The 21,895-nt window shown below is 41.9% G+C and overlaps 1 protein-coding gene across 6 annotated transcripts in view; it reads right to left on the reverse strand.

Annotated features, from left to right (window-relative positions):
• Positions 1–394: 394 nt before the first annotated feature.
• Positions 395–21,895, reverse strand: part of KAT6B (lysine acetyltransferase 6B) — a 196,106-nt gene continuing 174,605 nt past the window's right edge. For all 6 annotated transcript variants that reach the window (XM_033842427.2, XM_033842425.2, XM_019935993.3 and 3 more), the window contains exons 14-18: positions 11,170–11,401; positions 10,693–10,852; positions 9,768–10,097; positions 7,211–7,502; positions 395–4,536 (exon numbers count right to left, since the gene is read on the reverse strand). In XM_033842427.2, coding sequence (XP_033698318.1) covers positions 2,009–4,536; positions 7,211–7,502; positions 9,768–10,097; positions 10,693–10,852; positions 11,170–11,401 — 3,542 coding nt within the window. In that variant the 3' untranslated portion in view covers positions 395–2,008. The remainder of the gene's footprint in view (positions 4,537–7,210; positions 7,503–9,767; positions 10,098–10,692; positions 10,853–11,169; positions 11,402–21,895) is intronic.

Consider the following 21,895-nt stretch of genomic DNA (forward strand, 5'->3'; position numbering starts at 1 on the left):
CTGTCCTCCTTTCCACATGGGTGCCAAGTCAAGCATTCATTTCAAGGCCTGTCACTTGAATAAGTAAATGTTTTAACAGTCAGACAGAACTTTCTCTGAATGCCGTAAGATAACGTTTGTGAACAATAACTTTTTTTTTTTAGAATCTAAACTTTAGATTCTAAAAAATAACATCCAATCACTCATTCACAACAGAGCAAAACTTTCACGCCTTTTTCAAGAAAATGATTTTTCAAACATACAAGTCCAAATTGGGTGTTTTTTGTATTAATCTTTAAAAAAATGAAGTTTGCTACCACTGGACTAGGCCCTGAGGCGAGTTTATACAGACTGTATAAATGAGGCAGCTGGGTATTTGGGCAGGATCCCTTTGCAAATGAAGATCAAAGTCAAAAAGAAAAAAACAAATTCACTTTATTTTAAAGACAATGATTGGCATACAGAAGGTATGCACTAGCATAAAATAAACTTTCATGAAAAGCATTAAAATCCATTATAAATTAATTTATTAAATAGGTATTTGGTATATGTGATGGTTTTATTAGATATTACTCTTATTTATTGCCAACCCCCTCCCACAAAGTCAAAACAGATCAGAAAACCTCTTAACCCTGATTTACACTAAATAATTTATTTTCCCAAAATGTGTATGTGTTCTGAGATGTGACACATGATACAGTTCAATTGGTCATTCTCTATCAATCATAATATGACAGGACACAAGAGGCTAAAAATGGCTCATCATAATTTATTTTATGTTAAAATGTACAGCTTTTTTTGTTTTTTTTTGTTTTTTTTTCTTGAAGTGACTGACTAAAAAGAGAACAGATAAATACAAGAGTGTCGCTGGCTCCTATTTTATACAAGGATTACGCCTCTCCTGCTTGGCCCTTACAGTCACCCTGTACAGGTACAAAGGCTACAAAAAAGGAAGCGATATAAACAGACACAAATAACTTTTTTGCTTTTTTACATGCGATTTGTAAGCTTAGTTTGAGCTATTCACAAGCTACTTCTCTATTTTTCCTTAAAAAATAACTCCAATATTTTATAAAGATAGAAAAATCTACAGATGGAATGAAAATGTAAAGTTAGAGGCATTTCCATAAAATAGCAACTTTACACCAAATTCACTATTTTTTTTTAAATCCTGCCAAGTATTTGGACATATATGAAATGTTTCAAAACCTGACAGATAAACACTGAGATATGCTTCATTCAATAAACAGAAGTCTGCATTTATAAAACAGAAAGCTGCCTTTTTTTCCCCAAAGAAATCTGTCACCAAAATGGAAAAGGGTCTCAACTTTACACCAAACATTTAGCAATAAAACCCTTTTGACTAACCAAATGGGAATAGCTTTTATAGCTCTTTACAGTTTTATAATTAACAAAAATATAGTTTTTTTTTTAAACCCTCAAATTAGGGCACCCTAATCAAGGCAAAAAACTTAAGAAATGGCTTACCGTTAGCACAACACTTGTACAGTACTACAAAATGCACTGTCACTAACAAAGACATTAGCGGCATGCTGAAGTGTCACCTCAAACAAAATATACAATAACTGAAATGCTAAAGGCATTTACATGGAGTAGACGGGGAAGAAAAAAAAACTCTAGGTTCAGTATTAAAACAGATAATTGGGGGTGGGCTGGGGCATGGGGCTTGATATCCACATTGTTTAATGGAAGCAGGCACAGCAAGTGGCTGGCTCCAAACTGTAGTCCAAAGAGAGGCCTTCCTTTGCAGAGAATTTCATATAAAAGGAACAGAAACAAAGGTACCAAAAAAGAAAAAGGAAAAAAAAAAAGAAAAAAGAAGAAAGAAAAACAACTTGTATAAGGCTTTCTGCTGCATACAGCTTTTTTTTTTTTTTTAAAATAAATGGTGCCAACAAATGTTTTTGCATTCACACCAATTGCTGGTTTTGAAATCGTACTCTTCGAAGGTATTTGTGCAGATCAATCCGAGAGTGATGCCCAGGGGTTTTGTGACTGCCCATTTTGCCTACCTTCTCATGTAGGACCCATTGAGAGACTGTTTGGACATGCCCGGGTTCATGTAGCCGTGATGCCCGGGGGCCGTGTACATCATGTTACTGTGGGGTGGGGTCTGCATTGGCTGCTGGGCATATGGCTGGGTTCCCATCATGCCCATCTGCATCTGCATAGGGTATTGGGGCGTTTGATTCATGTAGCCATGATTGCTGTGGTAGCCACTGTTCATCATCGGCTGGGACATGCTGTACCCATTCATGGCATTGAGAGTGTTCATGTTCATGTTCACAGAGTTGACATTGTAGGCTGGGGATGGCATCAAGTTCACACTCATGTTCATGCCTCTTTGCATCGTTAAAGTCCGTGCAGGACCCTGCATGGCTACAGTCTGGGAGCGCCCATAGATTTGCGACTGATGGGTGGCAGCGGCTGGTGACAGAGATGCCGATTTGGTTCTCATGGAGACGTGGCCCTTGCTGGCAATCTGGGTTTGCAGTCTTTGGCTGTGGGAGATGCCAATGTTTGATGCAGCCATGTTCCGTTGCAAAAGAGGCGGTGGCAGATTCATCGGAGGAGGAGTCAGGTTGGGGGGTGGGGTCATGGTAGCTTGTGCTTGGGGTCCCCCAGGGACGGAGTGTGGAGACTGAGAAAGCTGAACAAGCCCTGTGTTACTTAATGGTGTGGACAAAGAGGCACTGTTTGCATAGGAAGTTACAGCAGCGGAATGGCTGTAAGGCAATGAATGATCAATAAGTGTATTAGTTAACTGCTGTAGTTTGGCAAGGCTGAAGGTGGCTGACGGCTGTGGGTAATGCCCAGCCCCAAAATCACTCTGACCCATTCGTTCATATAAGCCAAGGTTGGTATTGCCGGTCTCGGGGATCTCAGCCAGCTGCATGGGCGGCGTGAAGTTAGCAGCCATGCTACACTGAGCCAGCTGCTGGCTGCTGCTCGGGGGCCTCTCCACCACGCAGCCTTGAGGAGACTTGACACTGCAGGTCGGGGGAGAGCTGATGCTGGTCTGCTGCAGCATGCTGCAGCTCCCACTGATGTTGGACATCTGCTGGGTGACAGCACAGCTGCTCTGTGTCAGATTGCTGGAGGTGAGGTTGCTATAGGAGCAGCTGTTCTGTGAAGAGCCGTTTCCACAAATGCTGCCACCCATAGTAGAATCATAGCTGCTTGGGTTCTCGTAGTTCTCAGTTGTACTCTCGATACTGCCCAGGTCACTAAATCCGCTGTCTACGACTTGCTGTGAGTGATCTGAAACGGATGGGACATCCATCATTGGACTGGTTTCCATGTTCTGCAAAGATGGCACTGAGATGGCATTTTGATCTGGGCTGATTTGGGCATAGCTGTTTTCCAGGGCAGGGACACTTGGGCTGTTGACAGAACGTACTGACTGGCTGGGGTGGGAATGGACGGATGAAACTGGGCTGCTGTGGTCTGACTGTTGGCAGTCGTCTAGACTGGCGGCGATCTGTGGGCTTTGGTCTGCGTGAGTGTAGTTCTGTAGGCTTCTACAGGCCTCTTGAGTCTCGGCACAATCCTGAAAGGTATCGTCCTGTTCACTGTTCTCCTGGGTCAAGGACTGAACCGCTTGGACGGTCTCAGAGTCGATTTCCAAGGTTGCTGTGTTTCCCTCTTTGAACTCAGAATCTACTTCTTCACTGTTCTTTTGGTCCTGCTCCTGTGCCTGTTCTCCTGCGGGTTCCTCATCAGATTCAGGGGCGGTTTCAGTGGCTCCAGCAAGCTCCTTAGGTTCACTGTTACACGAAGCTGTAAGGTCAACGCCGCAGTCCATTAGGACCTCTGCGTTTGAATGACTAGGCTGCACACTAAGGTCTAAAAAAGCCTCCTGGGTTTCCAGAACTTCTTTGAAGCCTTCTCTTGGGCGTTCTTCCTTCTCCGATTCGGCAGACTCCACGTGACTGTCATCTTCATCGTCTGCATCATGCCCCTCGTTGTGAGATGGCTCTTCATCCTCTTCCTCCTCCTCTTCATGGTCATCCAAACGCACGGGGTCTTCTTTGTCCGTGCAGACTTCTGGCTCCTCTTTTTCCTGGCTTTGGGCACCACAGGGGTCTTTTGCTACATTTCCTTCTTCTTCCTCTTCCTCCTCCTCCTCCTCCTCCTCTTCCTCGTCCTCCTCGGGTTTGATTAGATCGTCTTCAGGTTTTTCACCTGGCGATTTATTTGGACTTACAGGTGCACACGTTTCCTCCCTTCTGTTTTCGTCCCCAGGCAGCAGGGGTTCCACGGCTTCCTTGACCTCCTCCTCAGTCCTGGTGGGAGCGGGGCTGGTTTTGTCTGCTGGAGTCTCCTTCTGTTCTTCCACTATTACCTGGTCATCGGGCTCCATGGGTGTTTCTGGTGGGGTGTACAAGTTCAGTTTAAATCCAGTCTTCCTCTCTTTGTTTGGTCTCCACTTAGATAGACCACGCTTTGTTCCTTTTGGCCATTGTTTGCACTTTAGAGGTTCAGGATTGTCTCTACTGGCTTCTTTCAAGTTATTTGCATCATCATCCATATTGTCTTAGTGAGGAGACACACAGAAAGAGAGAGGAAGGAAAATAAAGTCTTAGAAAGCATCACCATGAACAACTTGAATTTATTCTTCTAAACAATTTAGCACATACTGCTTTCAATTTAGCATTTTAAGAGTTGATGCTAACGACACAGTCAAACCTAATACAGAATATATTGTGGTATAAATGGAGTAAATAACCTAGGCCCGGAAAACAATATATGGCGCACACACCACACACCTCCACACACAACCCACTCTTAACAGAAAGCTGTGCTTTTTATAGGAAGCACATGGATACAGGCCACTATAATAAACGTATTTGAGTTTGACAAACAAGACATTGTCTGATACAAAAGCCTGGAATTCCACAATGTAAAGAGAATCAGTTTGAATATTTGCAAATTAGGAAATGCAGGGGAAAGGGTTAAAGTTAGCTCAGATCCCAATCACCACTGTACTGGAGAAATGAATAGAACTAACTTGCATATTTATCCTGAGAAAGTGAACTTCAGCTTGTGGACATTTACTGGATTGAAATGATCTCAGATGACATTATTTACTTTGATGTGAATGTTCTCTCTGGCATAAAAATAAACTATGTACCTCTGAAACAAATGAATAACTAACTAAATAACCAGAACATAAATACATCTGTAATCTACTCCAGGATCATCATTTCTGGATGACACAAACTATAATGTATTTACCATGAAATTATTGAACATTTAAAATACAGGTATTCTTTTTATCACTAATTCTATCCACATTGCATTTTGGATCAATGTGCAAATGTATGGTATGGTTTGAATATTAAATAAGAAGCAAACCATAACTGTCAAGTTCATTTTAGCTCAGCTAATCTTATTTTTACTGTACCTATATGCATATATGAATATAAATAAATATGTAAATATATTTATATATTATAAATATATTTATATAAATATAAGCAAGCAAACAAGTAAATATATGAATAAATACAAACATAAAACACCCAAGTCTTAAGATATTTATAAAATTAAAGATTATACTAATCTCCTAGAGGGGTCAATTTAAAGGAAAAGCTTCACAAAGAGAAATAGCCTTATTAGAAACACTATTTTGGAGAACAAAAACAAGATCTAATAATCAGTGTGGAACAGAGATCCCTTTTGCCAGATTGGATATCTAATCCTATCAGTGCAGAACAGGGTAAGCTCTTAGCTCATTTATGTAATAAAAGGATTACATGTAAACTTACCTGAATGTATTACATTCAAATTGGTTAGCTGAAAAGATACGGTGCTGTAGACTGATTCCTTCCGAAGTGCAAAGTACAATCTCCAGTTAATAGACATCTCACTAAGTTCATATGTCTATACGTATGGACAGGCAACAGGCATGCCAATGACCTTGGATTCCACATTCTTATTCCACGTGCTACTAGACCTATCAGCATTTGTAGGAAACCCCTCTAAGTCAGAAGATGAGCTTTCCAATAATTATTTTTTAAGAAAGAAGATCCTGAAAGGAATCAGGTATAATATGGCAACTTGGAATTTTTAAAGGCAAGTGGCACAAAGTGGAGCATGAAGGCAGTGATGATTCATGTACAGGCTCCCGAGAAGACAGCTAAGAAGTGGAAATAAGGCTCAAATTCCAGACCAAAAAATGACCTCTTTCTGCAGTTGTTTCGTATGTTTATTTGTTTAAGGAAACTAACAAACAAGGCTTGGTTCCTCTATACCCAGGGCGAAATGTCACTGCCTCAGCGAAGTATGTATGTGGCAATAGTATTCTTGTTGATTAAGAAAGTCAAGGAGCTGCTTGCTCATGTTCTTAAAACAGTGGCTTTTCAAAGGCAGGAGTGATAACCTGTGGTTTCCAGGGAAGTGAGATGGCCTGTTCTCTAGACTGAAATAAAGTAAGCTTTTGAATAGAGTCATTTCCATTGTAGAGTACAGACTGTCCCACAAATCCTCACGATTCAGCTGGGAGCTCAAGTTCCCAGCCTGACAGGCAAGGGATGGTTTCTTTTAAATAGGGCATCAAACAGGAGTCAATGGTGTTTAATATTTTTTTTAGAAGATGGGGTGGGGTGTCCCTGCCAATAGCAACTGTAAAACAGTAATTTGAAAGGAAGGATAATCTCCTGATTTCCACATTATCCTATATTATCAAAGCTAATAGTGATGGTGTGTGTAGGTTTTAGATGATTCTTGATAAGAACATATCCAAAGACACCACTGATTATAGGACACATCATCAATTTACTAATATTTGTTTTTCAGGAAGAAAGAAACTACTGCATTCAATGCTCACATCAATAATAATATATACCCTGATTTCAGAAATGTTAAATGTGAAAAAAAGTACATATTAGAATCAAGGAAGTGCAATGTGTTTCTTATTGACAGACTTCAAAATTTTGGAGGATAAGCCAATTTCTGGAAAGTAAGATGAACCCACCTAGAGGAATGTTCTGGACTATGTTAAACTTCTAAAGTTGTTGAACATAAAAATCCAATTCCAAGAAGAAGGGATAGAATCTTTTATGAATGAGAAAGGACAGATGAGCACTTATTTCTGGTGGGTCGGTACAGCCTCAGAAGTGCCTTTGGGTAGAATTCAGCTGCCTGCTTTTTGGCAATAATAGACAGATATTCACAAGGGTAAGGTTTTTATAATTCCTCCACTTACTTCTACAAGGGTCAGCATTCTTAAAGCAATGATTGTCTTTTCCTTCCTCTTCCTCTGTCTGTCTTTTCTTCCCAGGCTGATGTTGGAATGCTTTTCTCAGCACTGGCTTCCCGCCATCCTCCTCTACTTCAATCTCACAGGTAGGCTCCAGCTGTGGCATTGGCCTCTCTTCGTCTGAGTTGTCAAAGGGCTCGTTCAGTACTTCTGTCGTCTCTGAAATGGTCTCAGTTGTTACACTGCTGTTGATCCTTCTGCGTTTACGACCCCTTTTCTTCTTTAGCACAAAAGGCCTCTGAAATTAATGCCAAACATAATACATCAGAGCTCATGAGAAATTACAGTGTTGAGTCGATATGCAGCAAACATGTACTGAACGCGTGTCTGAGACTCTTACACGCAAAAACTTCTGTAATGTCTTTGTACTTAACCTTTCATTTGATGTTTAACATCCCTCTCGGGCTCCTACTACAGAGACAAGTGCTTTCCAAATAAAACAATTGTTTACTCAAGCAGATGCTTTGAGAGGGAACATCCTAGCAGCTGAACTGTAGATTTTAAAAGCTAAGGTTTGCTTTTCTAGCATGTATTTTCCAGTAGTACCTGCTGGCTTCAAAATCCTGTATACCATAGTGATTAAGTCATCATGGACACCAATGTTTCTATAAATGTTTCAACAATCAACTAGCCACTGGGTCACTCATTTTAATACTTGATAACTGTTCAAGGAGCACCTACTCTGTGCAAAGCACTGTAAGATATATGATGGTGTACAAGACTAGCCTACCTGTTCCCCATTTCATAGGATGTCAGGAATGATGCAAAAGAAGAAAGGGTACTTGAAGAAAGAATTAGTCTGTTTACAATGTTAGAGTCATATATTGGTGGCTGCAGGGATATCACTGATAATTTTACTTTTTTTCTTTTTTTGGCCGTTCCACGAGGCTTGTGGGATCTTAGCCCCTGGCAGTGGAAGCGTGCAGTCCTAACCACTGGACCACCAGGGAATTCCCCAAAATATTTCAACATAGATGGCATCTAAAGAAAATCTAAAGACATGTGGAAAGTGTCTTATTTACATAAGATATAATTTTTTTTTCTAATTGTACTACGGGTTGGCACAAATGACTCTCCATAATTGCAAATATAAAATGTTTTTTTTTTTTCCAAGCAAAAAGTACTCAATGATACAAAATTCAAATATAAGAACAGGCAGATTTGCTGCTAAGATGTAATCTGTCAGTAATGGGTCTGAAAAATTATTGGAAATACATTGCAAAGAAGGGTTCAATATGCTTGGTTAAAACTCAAACTCTAAGTAAACTGTATCCAAGAATTATTGTGTCTCACATTTTTAACTGCCTGAATGTTCACTGAAGTGCACATATAAATCCTGACAGTCACATTCTGTAATTTAACACTTATAATTATTAATCCCCCCAGCTGGCCTGCTCTCTCCCTAATCCATTAGAATTTTCCCAAACATAAATATAGCCAATATACAGAACTGGTTTTCTTTAGGTTGAGTCCATTTATATGACAGTAGGCATTTATCATGCCTTGGATAATTCTGGTTTTTGATGTTTTTAAAACAAATTTCTTTTGTTGTATACATAATGCATGAATACATTTTCCTTGTAAGAAATCGAAATATTATTCATAAGCCTAAAGTCCACTCTATGGGATGCTCCTTTCTAGCACCTCCCCACAGCTGCCCTTCCACTAGAAGATTGCCAGGCTTAGATGAAGGCATACCAAGCTGGGAGTCAGAACAGCAGGTTCTTTGACAGACACCACGTAGGGTGGCCTTGGGGCACAGCCTTAACTTGCGCTGTCACTATTAGTCTTGGCTATCCTGCAGTGTCTGGTCCCTCTCTATGTCACAGACAGATACTAAAGACAAAGACATCAGCTCTGGGTTGAGCAGTTACCTAAAGACAAAACCAATTTTTTACTTTCTGCACAGGGTATGTGTATCTAGAGGAACCACCAGGCTACTAAGATATGAGACATTTCAGTAATGTGTACTTGCATAAATGCAAAATAGCATTAAACTGAAGGGCTTAAAATACCTTCTAACAATTCTATGCCAAGAACAAGAAATAGCATCAGGAGTGCTGGGCTTGGAGTCTGAGCACTCATCTGGTTCTGCCTCCATCTCTAAAGAGTTGTGTGACCTTGGACAAGTCTCCTATCCTCTCTCAGCCTTGCTGTTTTCATCGAAATTCACTGAAGGGTGGTTTAAGTGCTCCCCTGGGCCCTTTTCTGTTCGCATAGCCTGATTTACTCCAGTCCTATGAACCAGCAGGTGGCAGTAACTACCAGACTAGCAAGCCTGCCTGTCCCTGGTTTCCTGTCACAGCACTAACAAACCACAAAGAATAAACACAATCATAACTGTAAGATAAACAATGACGATACATGATCAGTAGGACTGGATACAAATAAATTACATCTAAAGAATGGAGAGTGAAACAAATACTAATAGATAGAATGTTTGCAATGACAAATAAGATGTGATTGAAACTGACTCAGACGGAAAATCTAAACAGACACATACCTTTCTCTTTATGGCAACTGACTGTGGTTTAGTCAACCTTGGAGGAGAGCTTTGAATATTTTCTTCTTCCTCCTCCTCTTCCTCCTCCTCCTCCTCCTCCTCTTCCTCCTCCTCCTCCTCCTCTTCCTCTTCCTCTTCCTCTTCACTGCTCTCTTTAGACAGCTCCATTAGCTGCCCTCGCTCCCCTGCCACGGGCCGGCTCTCCGGGGAATGCAAATATTTGTTTTTCGATTGTACTTTTGCAGGTGATTGCCTACTGTTAGCTCTAGATGACAGGATTTCTTGCTCCTCCTTTTCCCAGCAGCTAGCTTGTTCCATTAGCCGCTCAGCCTAAGGGGGGAGGGTAAAAATAGCGGGCCAGTGAGAGGGCAGTTACAGAGCCAGAGCCTCTAAGGATCAAAGGCAAAGGATCTCTAAGTCGTTTCTGATCAGGATAGTCAGCCAGCCAAGCAGCATTCCAGTTGCATCATCTCAGAACTCTTTTGCATCAGTTAGGATAACAAATCAAAGAAGATTGGGTTTCATGGGATATTTAGCAGTATTAATGATGCAGCGAATTGGTTTGAGTCCTTTATCACTACATTACATGCTCACTGGCATGGAGCACTTTAAGCAAGTTCATAAACACAAAGAATCGATTGACATTGCAGCCTTGGAGCTCAGCACCAAATTTGATCTGATTACATGCTGTCAGTAGTGAAAAATGCTGCTTTGTGATCAATGATAAATGTTTCATTTTTCATACTCAATTCAATAAAATTATCATGTCTTACCACACAACCTCAGTTAGGATAAATTAGTGCCCTATCATTTCACGAGCTCTCTCTAGATAACCAAGCTTTTGACAATGACGTTAATGACTTTCTGAGCTTCAGAATGCTACAAGATTGAAGTTACACAACTTAGGCTGATGAAGCCGAATTACCTCTTTTTCAGCTTCTCGTTCTTCTTCAGAAACTGCAGCATTAGAAATTAAAATTGGGGTCCACCTCAGACTCTCTGGATCAAGCTCATTAGTCCGGGAACAGGTTTTCAACTTTTCCATGTGGCCCAATATCAACTTTTCCCGTCTAATGATGACAAACCTGTAATGTGAGGAGGCAGAACAAAGTGCAATCAAAAGCTGAAATTTCATTTCACCTTCACATACTGACGTATGCCAGCACTAATATTATCTGTTTAGGAAAAGCCAGAAAGCTCAGCAATGAAAGGGTACAGCAAACTGAAAATCTGGGCAGCAAAAAAGTGTCATTTCCTGTTTTCTTTTTAGGAGAAAGGTTCTGATAATACCATTGGGGAACCTCTTGTCTTTAACTGGAATGAATCCACCTCACTTTAGGGACCCTTTCTGATGTAAGATGCTTAAGAGGCAGCCGGCTCGCCCCAGGGCACCAGTACTCACCTGCCGTCCCTCTTGTCAATCATGTGGAGGTGCTGCAGCGTGGTGGCGATGTCATGTGGGCACATGCCCGTAGCTCTGCTGATGGCCTTGATGCTGATGTGCCGCTCATGGTGGTGGTAGAGATATTCTAAGATGACACTCTTCCAGTAGGCCAGGTAGGAGAGACGGCCCAGATCAGAGAGTGGCTTTTCAGGAGATCCTGCTTGGCCTTCTCTTCTAGAAAGCAAATAGCCTAGGGCAGAAAAAGCAAAAGCAGACCTCACTGTGGTGTTTTCAGACATTGGAACAGGGGCCACTTGAAATAATATAAGTAGCAACAAGGTTAAAACATCACATCAGAGAAGTGCATTAATTTTATGTATAGTCTCTTCCCAGCTACAGTGATTTGATCTCCACGAAGTTTATGCTCCTGAATCTTTTATAGCAGCCCTGTAAGTCAATTCACGCACGTAGCTGGTGGCAGCATTCGACATACACTGTGGCATATTTAACGAAGCTAAGGTTGAACACATTACTTCTGATAAGTTTCAACGTCCAAGTTCCCCAGCTTTAGATCCTTTCAAGAACTAAATGTCAGGCACTCACTCAGAAATCCTGTCGAGGGACCACCCCAAACATTAATGGGCGAGTTGTTTTCCACAGGAAGGACCGAATGACCCTTTGACAGCTGGGTCTTAATAAAAGAGAAGGGCCTCTGTTGACTGAGATCCTATATTGCTTGTTACATTTAACTAGCGGCTGATCTGAAGCTTTGTTTTAGGACTAATAAAAGAATGTCTTTTAAGTCAACTGCTGCAACTCATATCAGCTCCACTAGCTCTATTTTCACCTCTTTCATGGAAATTAATTTATAATCCAACCGTTGCTCCTACAAATTAAAGCAAAACAACCTCCTTAAGACACACTGTTTCATGTGAGCTCAGGAAAGCCCTGAGCACGGTATGCTTCTGAACGCGCACTCGACAGCATTGCTGTGAAGGTTCCTTGGCAAAGGAACTTTAAAATGAGAAAAACTTTAAACCCACTTGAAGGTAATGAATGAAAGCTGGCGGCTGTCTCGGTAATTAAGAGCCACTTATGGAGTAGAGAAGAAATGTTATAAACTAATGATGTCTACCTTGCTCTAATTATCTATTTCAACAGCCTCACCTTCATGAACTTCCTAAATTTAAACAAACATCAACCACATACAGTAGGTGGCAGTAATTACAAAATCATGCTGCTCTGTAAACCACCCAAATCTTCAGCATTTTTCTTCTTTATCTACATTTTCAAAATGGCCGCATTTTCAAGGATTTTCTCAATTTTGGATTTTTTCTTAGAAGAAATCAATGCCTCTGATGCATTTTCCTGCCTCAGAATCACCGTAAATGCAAAAATATAGAACAAGAAATTCACTCTGACCCTGGAGCGGTATAACCACAACATTTTGCATTTTGATGGTTTTAATCTGAACACTATTATAAAGGATAGGCATATATTTAACTTTAGGTTTTGTTGAAGTCTTTTTGACTTGTCTCTTTAACTCATGTTTAAGTGCAAAGTATTTGATTGAATGCAAACAAGCGCCGCAAAATTTGACAGTCACACCACTGTGGACACGTCATTCGGCTGCACACCAAGGCTTTCAAGAGCAGTATGTCAGGAATGCTAACGCTGACGGCCACCGTGCAGAATCCAGCCCAGATCGTGCCCTGTCAATGTGAAGAAGAGCTCTCTGTCACCAGAGTACAAAGTGTGCCCAAACTTCAGAACACAGATAATTGGCACATCTGTCACCTGCCCCCTAAGTGCCTGGCACATGCTGAGAAATTTACTCCGTCGGCTGGAGGTCCCAGCTCTGTACTTCTGGGGCAGTGGGTGGGGGGGAGGGGAGGGAAAAAGAGCCACAGTATCACAGATGTGGGACTATCTACTTTTGTCCAAGAGACCCCGCCATTAAAAGTCTCCTGCAGTGACTGTGAAATTCCCTAGCCCCTCGTTGGTTCTTATCTGAACCCCACAGCTGGGGACAGAAAGCACTCCCTGCCACCACCCCAGCCCAGCAGAAAAAAATCTCTGTACAACCAAAGTGGTCAGAAGGTAGTATGTGCCCTCCCTACCTTCTGTCCCCACTGTGATGAGCAACCTTACGCAGGAAGCACATGTATTTCTTTGTTCTGTCTTCTCTTCCCACAATCCCTACACTGGGCTAAGAGAAAGCAGCCAGAATCCCTCCCAAAGGTAGTTTACACAGTGCAAGCTTTTACACCCTGAGGTAATAGCATATACCTTCTCAGGGTCTGAGACCAGATGGGTTAGCCCCTGGAACTCTCAGGCAACCTGGAGTCTGTGGAGAGAGAGCATCTAGGCATGGACCTTTCAGCACCTGCTGCTCCCGCTGTGTTAAGTGGCTGTCTCCTGGGACACTCCCTTGGACACAGTCTGTGGTCTATGACTGAGCCCCACCGAGCCCACCGGACACTGACAGCGAACACGTCTGTACTGTGCTAGCGAAGGCTGCAAAGGCTACCAACACCTGCCAGGAAGTGATACTTTCCTGGATGCGGGAGAGAAAAAACTGCAAACCCAAACTCCAGCCAGAAAACATCAAGCAGGTTTTCAGGGATGATGGGCACCAACATTACAGACCCCACAACACCACTGTCCGAAGGCATCATTGCACTGCCTGCAGTTAGTTTTTCCTTCTCCTCTCGGACTCACAAGCCCCTCAAGGAGCTTACACCAGTGGAAGGAACTTAAACTTATGCTAAGAGCCATTTGTAAGCCCACGAAGTCTCCTCCTGAAGGAGAAATTTTTGGTTTAAATGGAATCCATTTCAACAACCAAAATGACCAAGGACAAATTTCTGGTTCCCTACGAATTAACTGCAATCACTGGTAATATGTTAAAATATGTACAGTAGCTTAGCAGGAAAAGTCATGCCATGTCTCCTCTACTCCATTTGTGCACAAGGTTGATGTAATACATGATTTAAAGTCTACCTGCAGCAGCACTTGTCCTCAAAAAAGCTGTAGCTGGTGGCACTTCATGACTTGACTTCCATAACATGGAATGTTTTAAATAATGAATTTCTTGCCATCTTTTGTTTCCTTCTACTTTTTCCAGGCTCCTTAAATCATCATTACTATAGAGCCCACTGACATCATAATTTTTGGTAAGAACATTTACTTATTGAGTGATTATAGAGATGTGGTGCTTTAAGTTACAGCTCTTAAATTTAACTTACCAAAAAGATTCCAAATAATTGATCTAAGATGCAGGGAAATAAAAAGCACTTATCTTGGAAGCCGGTGTATTATCCTGAAGCATCTGAAACAAGTACAATACACCCCTGGTGAATAGATTCCCGTGGTGCTCTAACACCTTTCCTTAACTCAGGATACTTTCAATCAGAAAACCTGAACTACCCCTGGGGAAACCTGGCTGTTCAGATTGGAAACAGTGATGTTTGGAGGACAAATCCCAGTAGCTGCAGTATAATTAATCGCTGGTGAAATTATTCCCTTTAAATTGTCTGTGAGCCAGAGGCGCTGGTGAACAGCACTTACTCTGTGATCGGGAGACTTGCAATTGAAAGCTGACTGGCCCGTATAAACCTCATCCACACATCAACTATCTTGATAACTATCTCGAGGAAACTAGCTGCTGCTTTTGCTTCACTGGAACTACTTACCCAAAGGAAAGTGAGGTCTGAGTTTCAGTGTATGGACCACACACTATATTCAAAAAATTATCAAGGTATTTGCTTACAGGGAAAGTAAGAACAAGGTGATGTCTGCAAAAAAGTAAACGTTTCTAGGCTGTATTGCATGGGACCCAAATTTAACCTCACCTCTGTTAAGTCTGACCTACTTGTAGTAAGATAATCAGTCCTCATGTTAACTACCTCTGATCTCTAATGTTTGAAATGGTTAACTATCTCCTAGGGGTTGGAAAAAAAGTGGTAGAGAGTTGCCTTCCTGTAGTCAGATCCATTAGGATAAGGAAGGAACTATCTGGACAAGGTCACAATTTGTTTTCGCAGCCTAAATTCTCAAATTAGCTGAACTCCCGGCATGTTAAATGCAAGGTTAACCCTTGCTTAATATGAAACATTCCTTCCTTTTAAACAAGTAATATTTAAAGAATATTAGACTAGACCAGAGTGGAATAATGTTCTTCAGCAAGGGGGTAGGCACAGGTAAGGATTTCCCTCCCAAAGGCAGCCACCCTCACCCTTGCACACCTTTTTCTTCTACCACCTGGAGCCAAACCATATGAACAAAAGGGCAGACTTTGGCAAGGTACTCCCAAATCCCATCTATCTGGATTATATGGGTTTGGAGTAACTAGCTGCTTCTAGGGAAAAATAATCTTCAAGGATTATACACTTTTCATCGGACACCTGTTTAGTTCAGCAAACCCCGCTGAAGGATTCTTATCAGTAGTCAGCACTGGGTTTACAAGCCTGGGAACTAACAGCAGGCCAGGGATTTATGGCCGCTTTCGATCAGAGGAAATCCAATGGCTCTAACCATGTATCTCATGACTGGGGACGGAAATTCACTGGTCCACGCTCATCTGTTACTGGTTTCCGGGGTTAAGCAGCTCTGTGACCAAGTGGACAAATGGCATGTTATCAGTTTAAAAAGTGGAGATAAATGAATTTCACAGGCTATTTATGTCTCCTCACTGAAATTTTGTGGTGATTTTGCAATTAGTAAAGAAGGAAGCTGAACCTTAGCCTTCCTACTGCCTGTTGCAGAGCACAGGCTACGGACATGCAGGCTCAGCGGCCATGGCTCACGGGCCCAGCCGCTCCGCGGCATGTGGGATCTTCCCAGACCGGGGCATGAACCCGCATCCCCTGCATCGGCAGGCGGACTCTCAACCACTGCACCACCAGGAAAGCCCCTTTCCTACTGTTTTAAGAGACTAGGGGTATTCTAAATGATCTGGGACCTGCCTGAATTCTTACTGCTTTCCATTTATTAAAAGATACAGATGCGTCCCCAGTAAAATTGGAAAATTTGAATTTTTGAGATATTTTGTATTTTAAAAGTTTGGTTTTGAAAATGTGGAAGTTTAAGACATCGCTCCCATAATTATATGGGCTTGATGTAATTATGTAACAACTTGAATAAACACTGCTTGACTTCTCAGTCTACTGTCTACAGACCAGTGGTTTTCAGAGCATGGTACCAGACCAACAGTATCAGCATCACCTGGGAACTTGCTAGAACTGCAAATTCTCAGGCCTATGAATCAGAACTTTTGGGGGCAGAACCCAGCGCCCGGCCTTTAACAAGTCCTCCAGGTGATTCTGATGCACACAAGTTTGAGGACCATAAACTCTGCTGTGGGGCTGCTGACTTTGATGGGGATGTGAAAACCGTCTTGTGCAGTAGGAGAGCCAATGAAGAGACAGTGGGACTGAAGAATCTCAGGTGAGGAGACCTCACCCAGATCCTTGGTGGTAGAACACTGGGGGCAGGAATCTCCAAAGCCCCACCATACTGAAATTCAGCCAGGGTCACTGAGTCGCAGAGTGCCTTTGTCCATAGCTTCTATGCCTATGCTTCTCAACCTTCACTATGCAAACAATCACCTCTCGCTACAACTGGTTTCTGATTTAGTAGGTGTGCGGTGGGGCCCGAGATTCTGCATTTCTAACAAGCTCCTATACCATGAACCACACTTGAAGAGCAAGGGTTTATACATTAAATCAGTGATTCTCAAACTTTTGGGTCTCAGGATCTCTTTACATTAAAAACAAGTTGTTTAAGAGCTTCTGTTCATAAGGGCTATAGGTATTAATTTTAGAGAGAAATGTGACAAATATTTATTTACTCATTCATACAAAAAAAAAACCCCATAAACCCATTATGTGTTAACATGATTTTCTAAAATACAAAACAAAAAGTGAGAAGAGTGGCACTGTTTTACATTTTTGCAAAACTCTCACACAACTGGCTTAAGAGAAAACAGCTAGATTCTCATATCTGTTTTGGTATTCAATCTGTTGTGATATCACAGGTCATGAAATTCTTGACAACTCCGCTGAACGCTTGCGGGAGAATGAGAGTGAAAAGGACAAATAGTATCTTACTATTACTTTGAAAATAGTTATCTTGCATATTCCCTGAAGGGGCCTTAGGGATTCCCCAGGGGTCCCTAGACCATCTGCATTCAATAAAAGGTGATAAGAATTTTTAAAAGATGGGCAACAAGGTCACAAGTATTTTAAAACAATATGGCACTTACTGAATACAGTATAACAGATCATAAGAGGCTTTACAGGTTGGTTAAGGGCAAGGGTTCTAGAGCTAGACTGCCTGCAATGTAATCCAGGGTCTGCATGTACCAGCTATGTGGCTTCGGGCAAGTTATTTAATCTCTTGTAGGGATCCTTCATCCATACAATGTGGAGAGTAATCACACTGACCACTTAGGGTTGTCATAATAATTAAATGAATTAATACAAAGCATGTAGAACAGTGCTTGGCATATTACAGAAACCTTGTGAGTGTTCGCTATTATTATTATTCAACATTATTGAATCAATAAAATCTCAAGGTGATCATTTGGTGACTAGATATCCTTACTGTAGGGGAAATAAAATTTGGACAGAAGGAGACAGACTGCTTGCTGTATGGAGTCAGACTGAGGAGAGCTACTTTTCCTTTTTCCTACTTTTGCCTGAGACGCCTGAAAACCATTCCACCCACTCTACTGCCTCAGACAGTTCTCCTCCCACGCCCACCCCCATCTAACCACCCAAATATAAATTTAATTAAAGGAAGAAGCTATGAAAAAGCAAACAAACAAACATATTCTGCCTCGAGGAACGATCTTAAGAAACTGGCGGCTGAAAGCTCCCAGCAAGCACAGTTCTGTGCTCCCTAAATTCCCTTTGGCCCTGAAGCCCTTAACTTCAAGGACTACCCTCAGGAAACAGCAAGGCTATCAAACCACAATAACAATGATGGCTCGAGGGCTTCAGCAGAACCCAGGGACGGTCCCAGGACAGATGAAACAAAGACCAAATGTTCTAGAAGACCCAAGTGTGTCCCTGGGAAAATGGCCTGAGCCAGTGAAACCCAGAGAATGGAAACAGCCAGTCTTTGGAGAAGGAGGCTGCCCTGGGTCACATGCCACCCTGTTTCTCTAAGACCCCTTTATTTTGTTTTTATTTTTACTTTTTTTAACATCTTTATTGGAGTATAACTGCTTTACAATGGTGTGTTAGTTTCTGCTGTATCACAAAGTGAATCAGCTACACATATACATATATCCCCATATCCCCTCCCTCTTGTGTCTCCCTCCCACCCTCCTTATCCAACCCCTCTAGGTGGTCACAAAGCACCGAGCTGACCTCCCTGTGCTATGTGGCTGCTTCCCACTAGCTATCTATTTTACATTTGGTAGTGTATATATGTCCATGCCACTCTCTCACTTCGTCCCAGCTTACCCTTCCCCCTCCCCGTGTCCTCAAGTCCATTCCCTATGTCTGCATCTTTATTCCTGTCCTGCCCCTAGGTTCTTCAGAACCATTTCTTTTTTTTTTTTTAGATTCCATATATATGTGTTAGCATACGGTATTTGTTTGTCTCTTTCTGACTTACTTCACTCTGTGTGACAGACTCCAGGTCCACCCACCTCACTACAAATAACTCAATTTTGTTTCTTTTTATGTTAGCCGCCCTTTAAAATCTCCCTTCTCAAAGATCCCACCAGCTCCTCCGCAGACTGCTCTGGTGCTGGGCTCTCAGTCACGCAGCGGGACCACTGGTCTTTCTTACTGCACACCCCCGCCTCCCTCCCAAGTCTAGTGGAAGAGGAATGAGGGGAAGCTGTATGATTGGGGCATGATGTCCCTGCTGTACTGTGTGTGTGCGCGCGCGTGCATGCAAGCCTACAAGACCATGCTGGAATTTACCAGATGAGTTCCATGATTCTGTGAACAGGCATGGCCTCTCTTGAAGGGGGTGGTCATTTTGTGGGTCAGTCACTCAGGGAAAAGGTAGGTATTTATATGAACTCACGAAAACAAACTCATAAGCAGGGCACCAGGAGGCAGGAAAGGGGACTCTCCTCCCTCTGTGGTGCCCTTGTGTTGAGGAGGGTGAACATCTGTGAATGAGTTCCTAAGTTGGGGGTGACCAGGGCTAGAGACAGACCCCTGTGAGACAGCCACAGGCCAAAGATGAGTTAATGGTGTTTTATAACCGATAATCTAATTGAGTGAGACTGCATCGCTTTATTTCTCCTTTTTCTATCTTCTGGTCTAGCCCAATGGTTCTCAACCCTGGCTGCACACCAGAATCACTCAGGGGCTTTAAAAAACTACAGATGTCCGTATCCCACCCAGTCTCAACTCTTGCCTCTCAAGCCACTCTGGTCTCAGATGTACTAGGGGGTATATTAGGCAAAGGGTCTTGGGGACTACACCTTGGCCAGAATATTAAGTTGGGGTGCAACACCAATCCCAATTCTCCATTTGTCTCCCCAAATGGCTGTGGTTGTAGCAAGCAGAAGGTGAATCTTGGGCGAAACAGAGACCTCTAAGAGCTGAGGCCAGGGAGGAGAGGGTCACTTGGCTCTGTGATAGACTTCACAGAAGCTTCACTTATTTAAACATCTAACTGAGAAACATTTGTTTATGTATGGCATGTCCCACACCAGCAAGGTCCTGGTCTGGTGTCTTAGAACAATATAATTTTTCTTTCTAAGAAGATGATCATGTATGAAGTAGATTCAGTCTCTCAATTTTCTTGTTAGGAAAACAAGGCACCTCTGACAAGGATAAAATGATGAGGGAATGAGAGATGTTATACTTTGTCAGTATCACTTATTCCCAAACTAAAATCATTTGGGGAAGGCAAGAATTTTAAAAAATATCTTTCCTTAAATATATTTGGGAAGTAACCAGATTCTTCATGAGGCCCTTGCCTATTGCAAATTAAGTAAAGCTCTGACTCATCACTCAGAGGCACCTCTGGTTAGGTAACAGCAATACAGTACGGGTACCATGACCTCTGAAGTGACAGAAATTAGAAAGACATGTCAGAAGAATGCCCTCCTCTTTGATCTTTTGTAGGTTTCCACAGTTCAAACCACTTTTAAATTCTGGAAAGTTTTGGGAAAAACAAATTTACCCCCCCAAATTTTTTTACGATATACTCCCCAAACTTTTTTACGATGAAGTAATTTGGCATTTAAAAATTATGTCCTTTCTTGTAAATAGGCAAAGGTCCACTTTGGAGATTCAATCTGAAAAACAATTTCAGAAACTAATTTCTTCCAAGTTGAAACCTGGAAAAAATTTTCATATTTAAGTTACAAAATCCTGGTAACAAAAATTTATCTTTGAACAGTTACAACATTTTAAATACCGCATTAAACCCATACACGCTTCAAATAAAGCATCTCCTCTGAGCAAGTAACTGTATGTACTCATAATACTTCACCTGTGAGACCATTCTCCTGTAAAACATTACAACTGAACTCTCCTTTAAGTAAAGTACTAAAACCAAAAACTGGAGTTTCTTTTGACTACTGAGGTTCTGTGGTTCTGGGGGGGTAGCTGAGATAGTTCACTGTCTGGTCTAATCCTCCCGGCCGACTGAGGAGGAGCATTTAAACCAACGTGGACACTGGCCACTGATTTCAGACCAAGTTTGGAGATAAGACAGAAGAGCAACTTGCCTTTCCATTTGCTCTCCCACAACTCCCCTAAAATACTGTGTGTGTGTGTGTGTGTGTGTGTGTGTGTGTGTGTGTGTGTGTGTGTGTGTGTGTATTTACCTGCTAATCCTGGGTGATAAGCTTTCACACAGCAAACATAAGAATACAGCAAGACTGAAGAAAGAAAAAAGTGGGAAGAGAAATCTCTCTAAAATTTTTCTTTGTTTTCAGAGTACATTTCCAAAGGGATTTGTCAGTCTTTGAGACAACTTTCTAAAATCAAAGCACGGCCTATCTCTCAATCTGACTGATCAACTAATGATGAAAATGTAAGGCAGAGAAACTATCTCTAGTTGTCCTCAGGTCATCTAGACAACAGTCCTATTCTGCTGGTCTACAGAAGTCGAAAACTTCTCTTTTCATTTATTTTTTATTTATCTCCTATAAGCTTTCAAACAGGATTCTAGGTAAAAAGCCTCTGGCAATAAATTGGTATCCCCACAGGGTTACCGATGAGCCCATTCTGACAGATGCGCAGGCTTCGGGGGGTGGGGTAGGGAGCTGGGCTGGGGTGAGGTATTCAGTCAAGTGACTGGCTGGTTTGCCAGTGGACTTGGTATCATGTAGGTATCTAGCCATTAATCCTATAGGGATCTTAAAGCCCAAACTGGCTACAGTCAGATGTTAGCTGTTGGAAAAACAAAAACCTATGCAATATCATCACTAGCAGTATGAAAAGACATCAGTTTTTACCCCTTTAGTTAGTGGGTGATACCTTTCTCAAAGTCCACTGTTTAGATTGGCTCCCAATTCTAGCAGTAGTTAGAGCTGAGACTTCAGTAACAATATATTAATATTACCCCCCATAAGCCTTTATACTCTGTGGTCACTGTTAATCAAAGAATGTCCATTCAACTTTCCAAGCGTTGGGATGGTTTAGCAGTGCGTTTAGCAGCTGAGCGCCCACTACGTTCTAGGCACTTTTCTAGTTAAGCTGTAGACAGACACTCCATTTTCCAAATTTAATAAGCAAAAAGGCTCTGGGAGTTTAATTCG

The sequence above is a fragment of the Tursiops truncatus genome, chromosome 16 (assembly GCF_011762595.2).
Source record: "Tursiops truncatus isolate mTurTru1 chromosome 16, mTurTru1.mat.Y, whole genome shotgun sequence".
NCBI classification, from domain to species: domain Eukaryota; kingdom Metazoa; phylum Chordata; class Mammalia; order Artiodactyla; family Delphinidae; genus Tursiops; species Tursiops truncatus.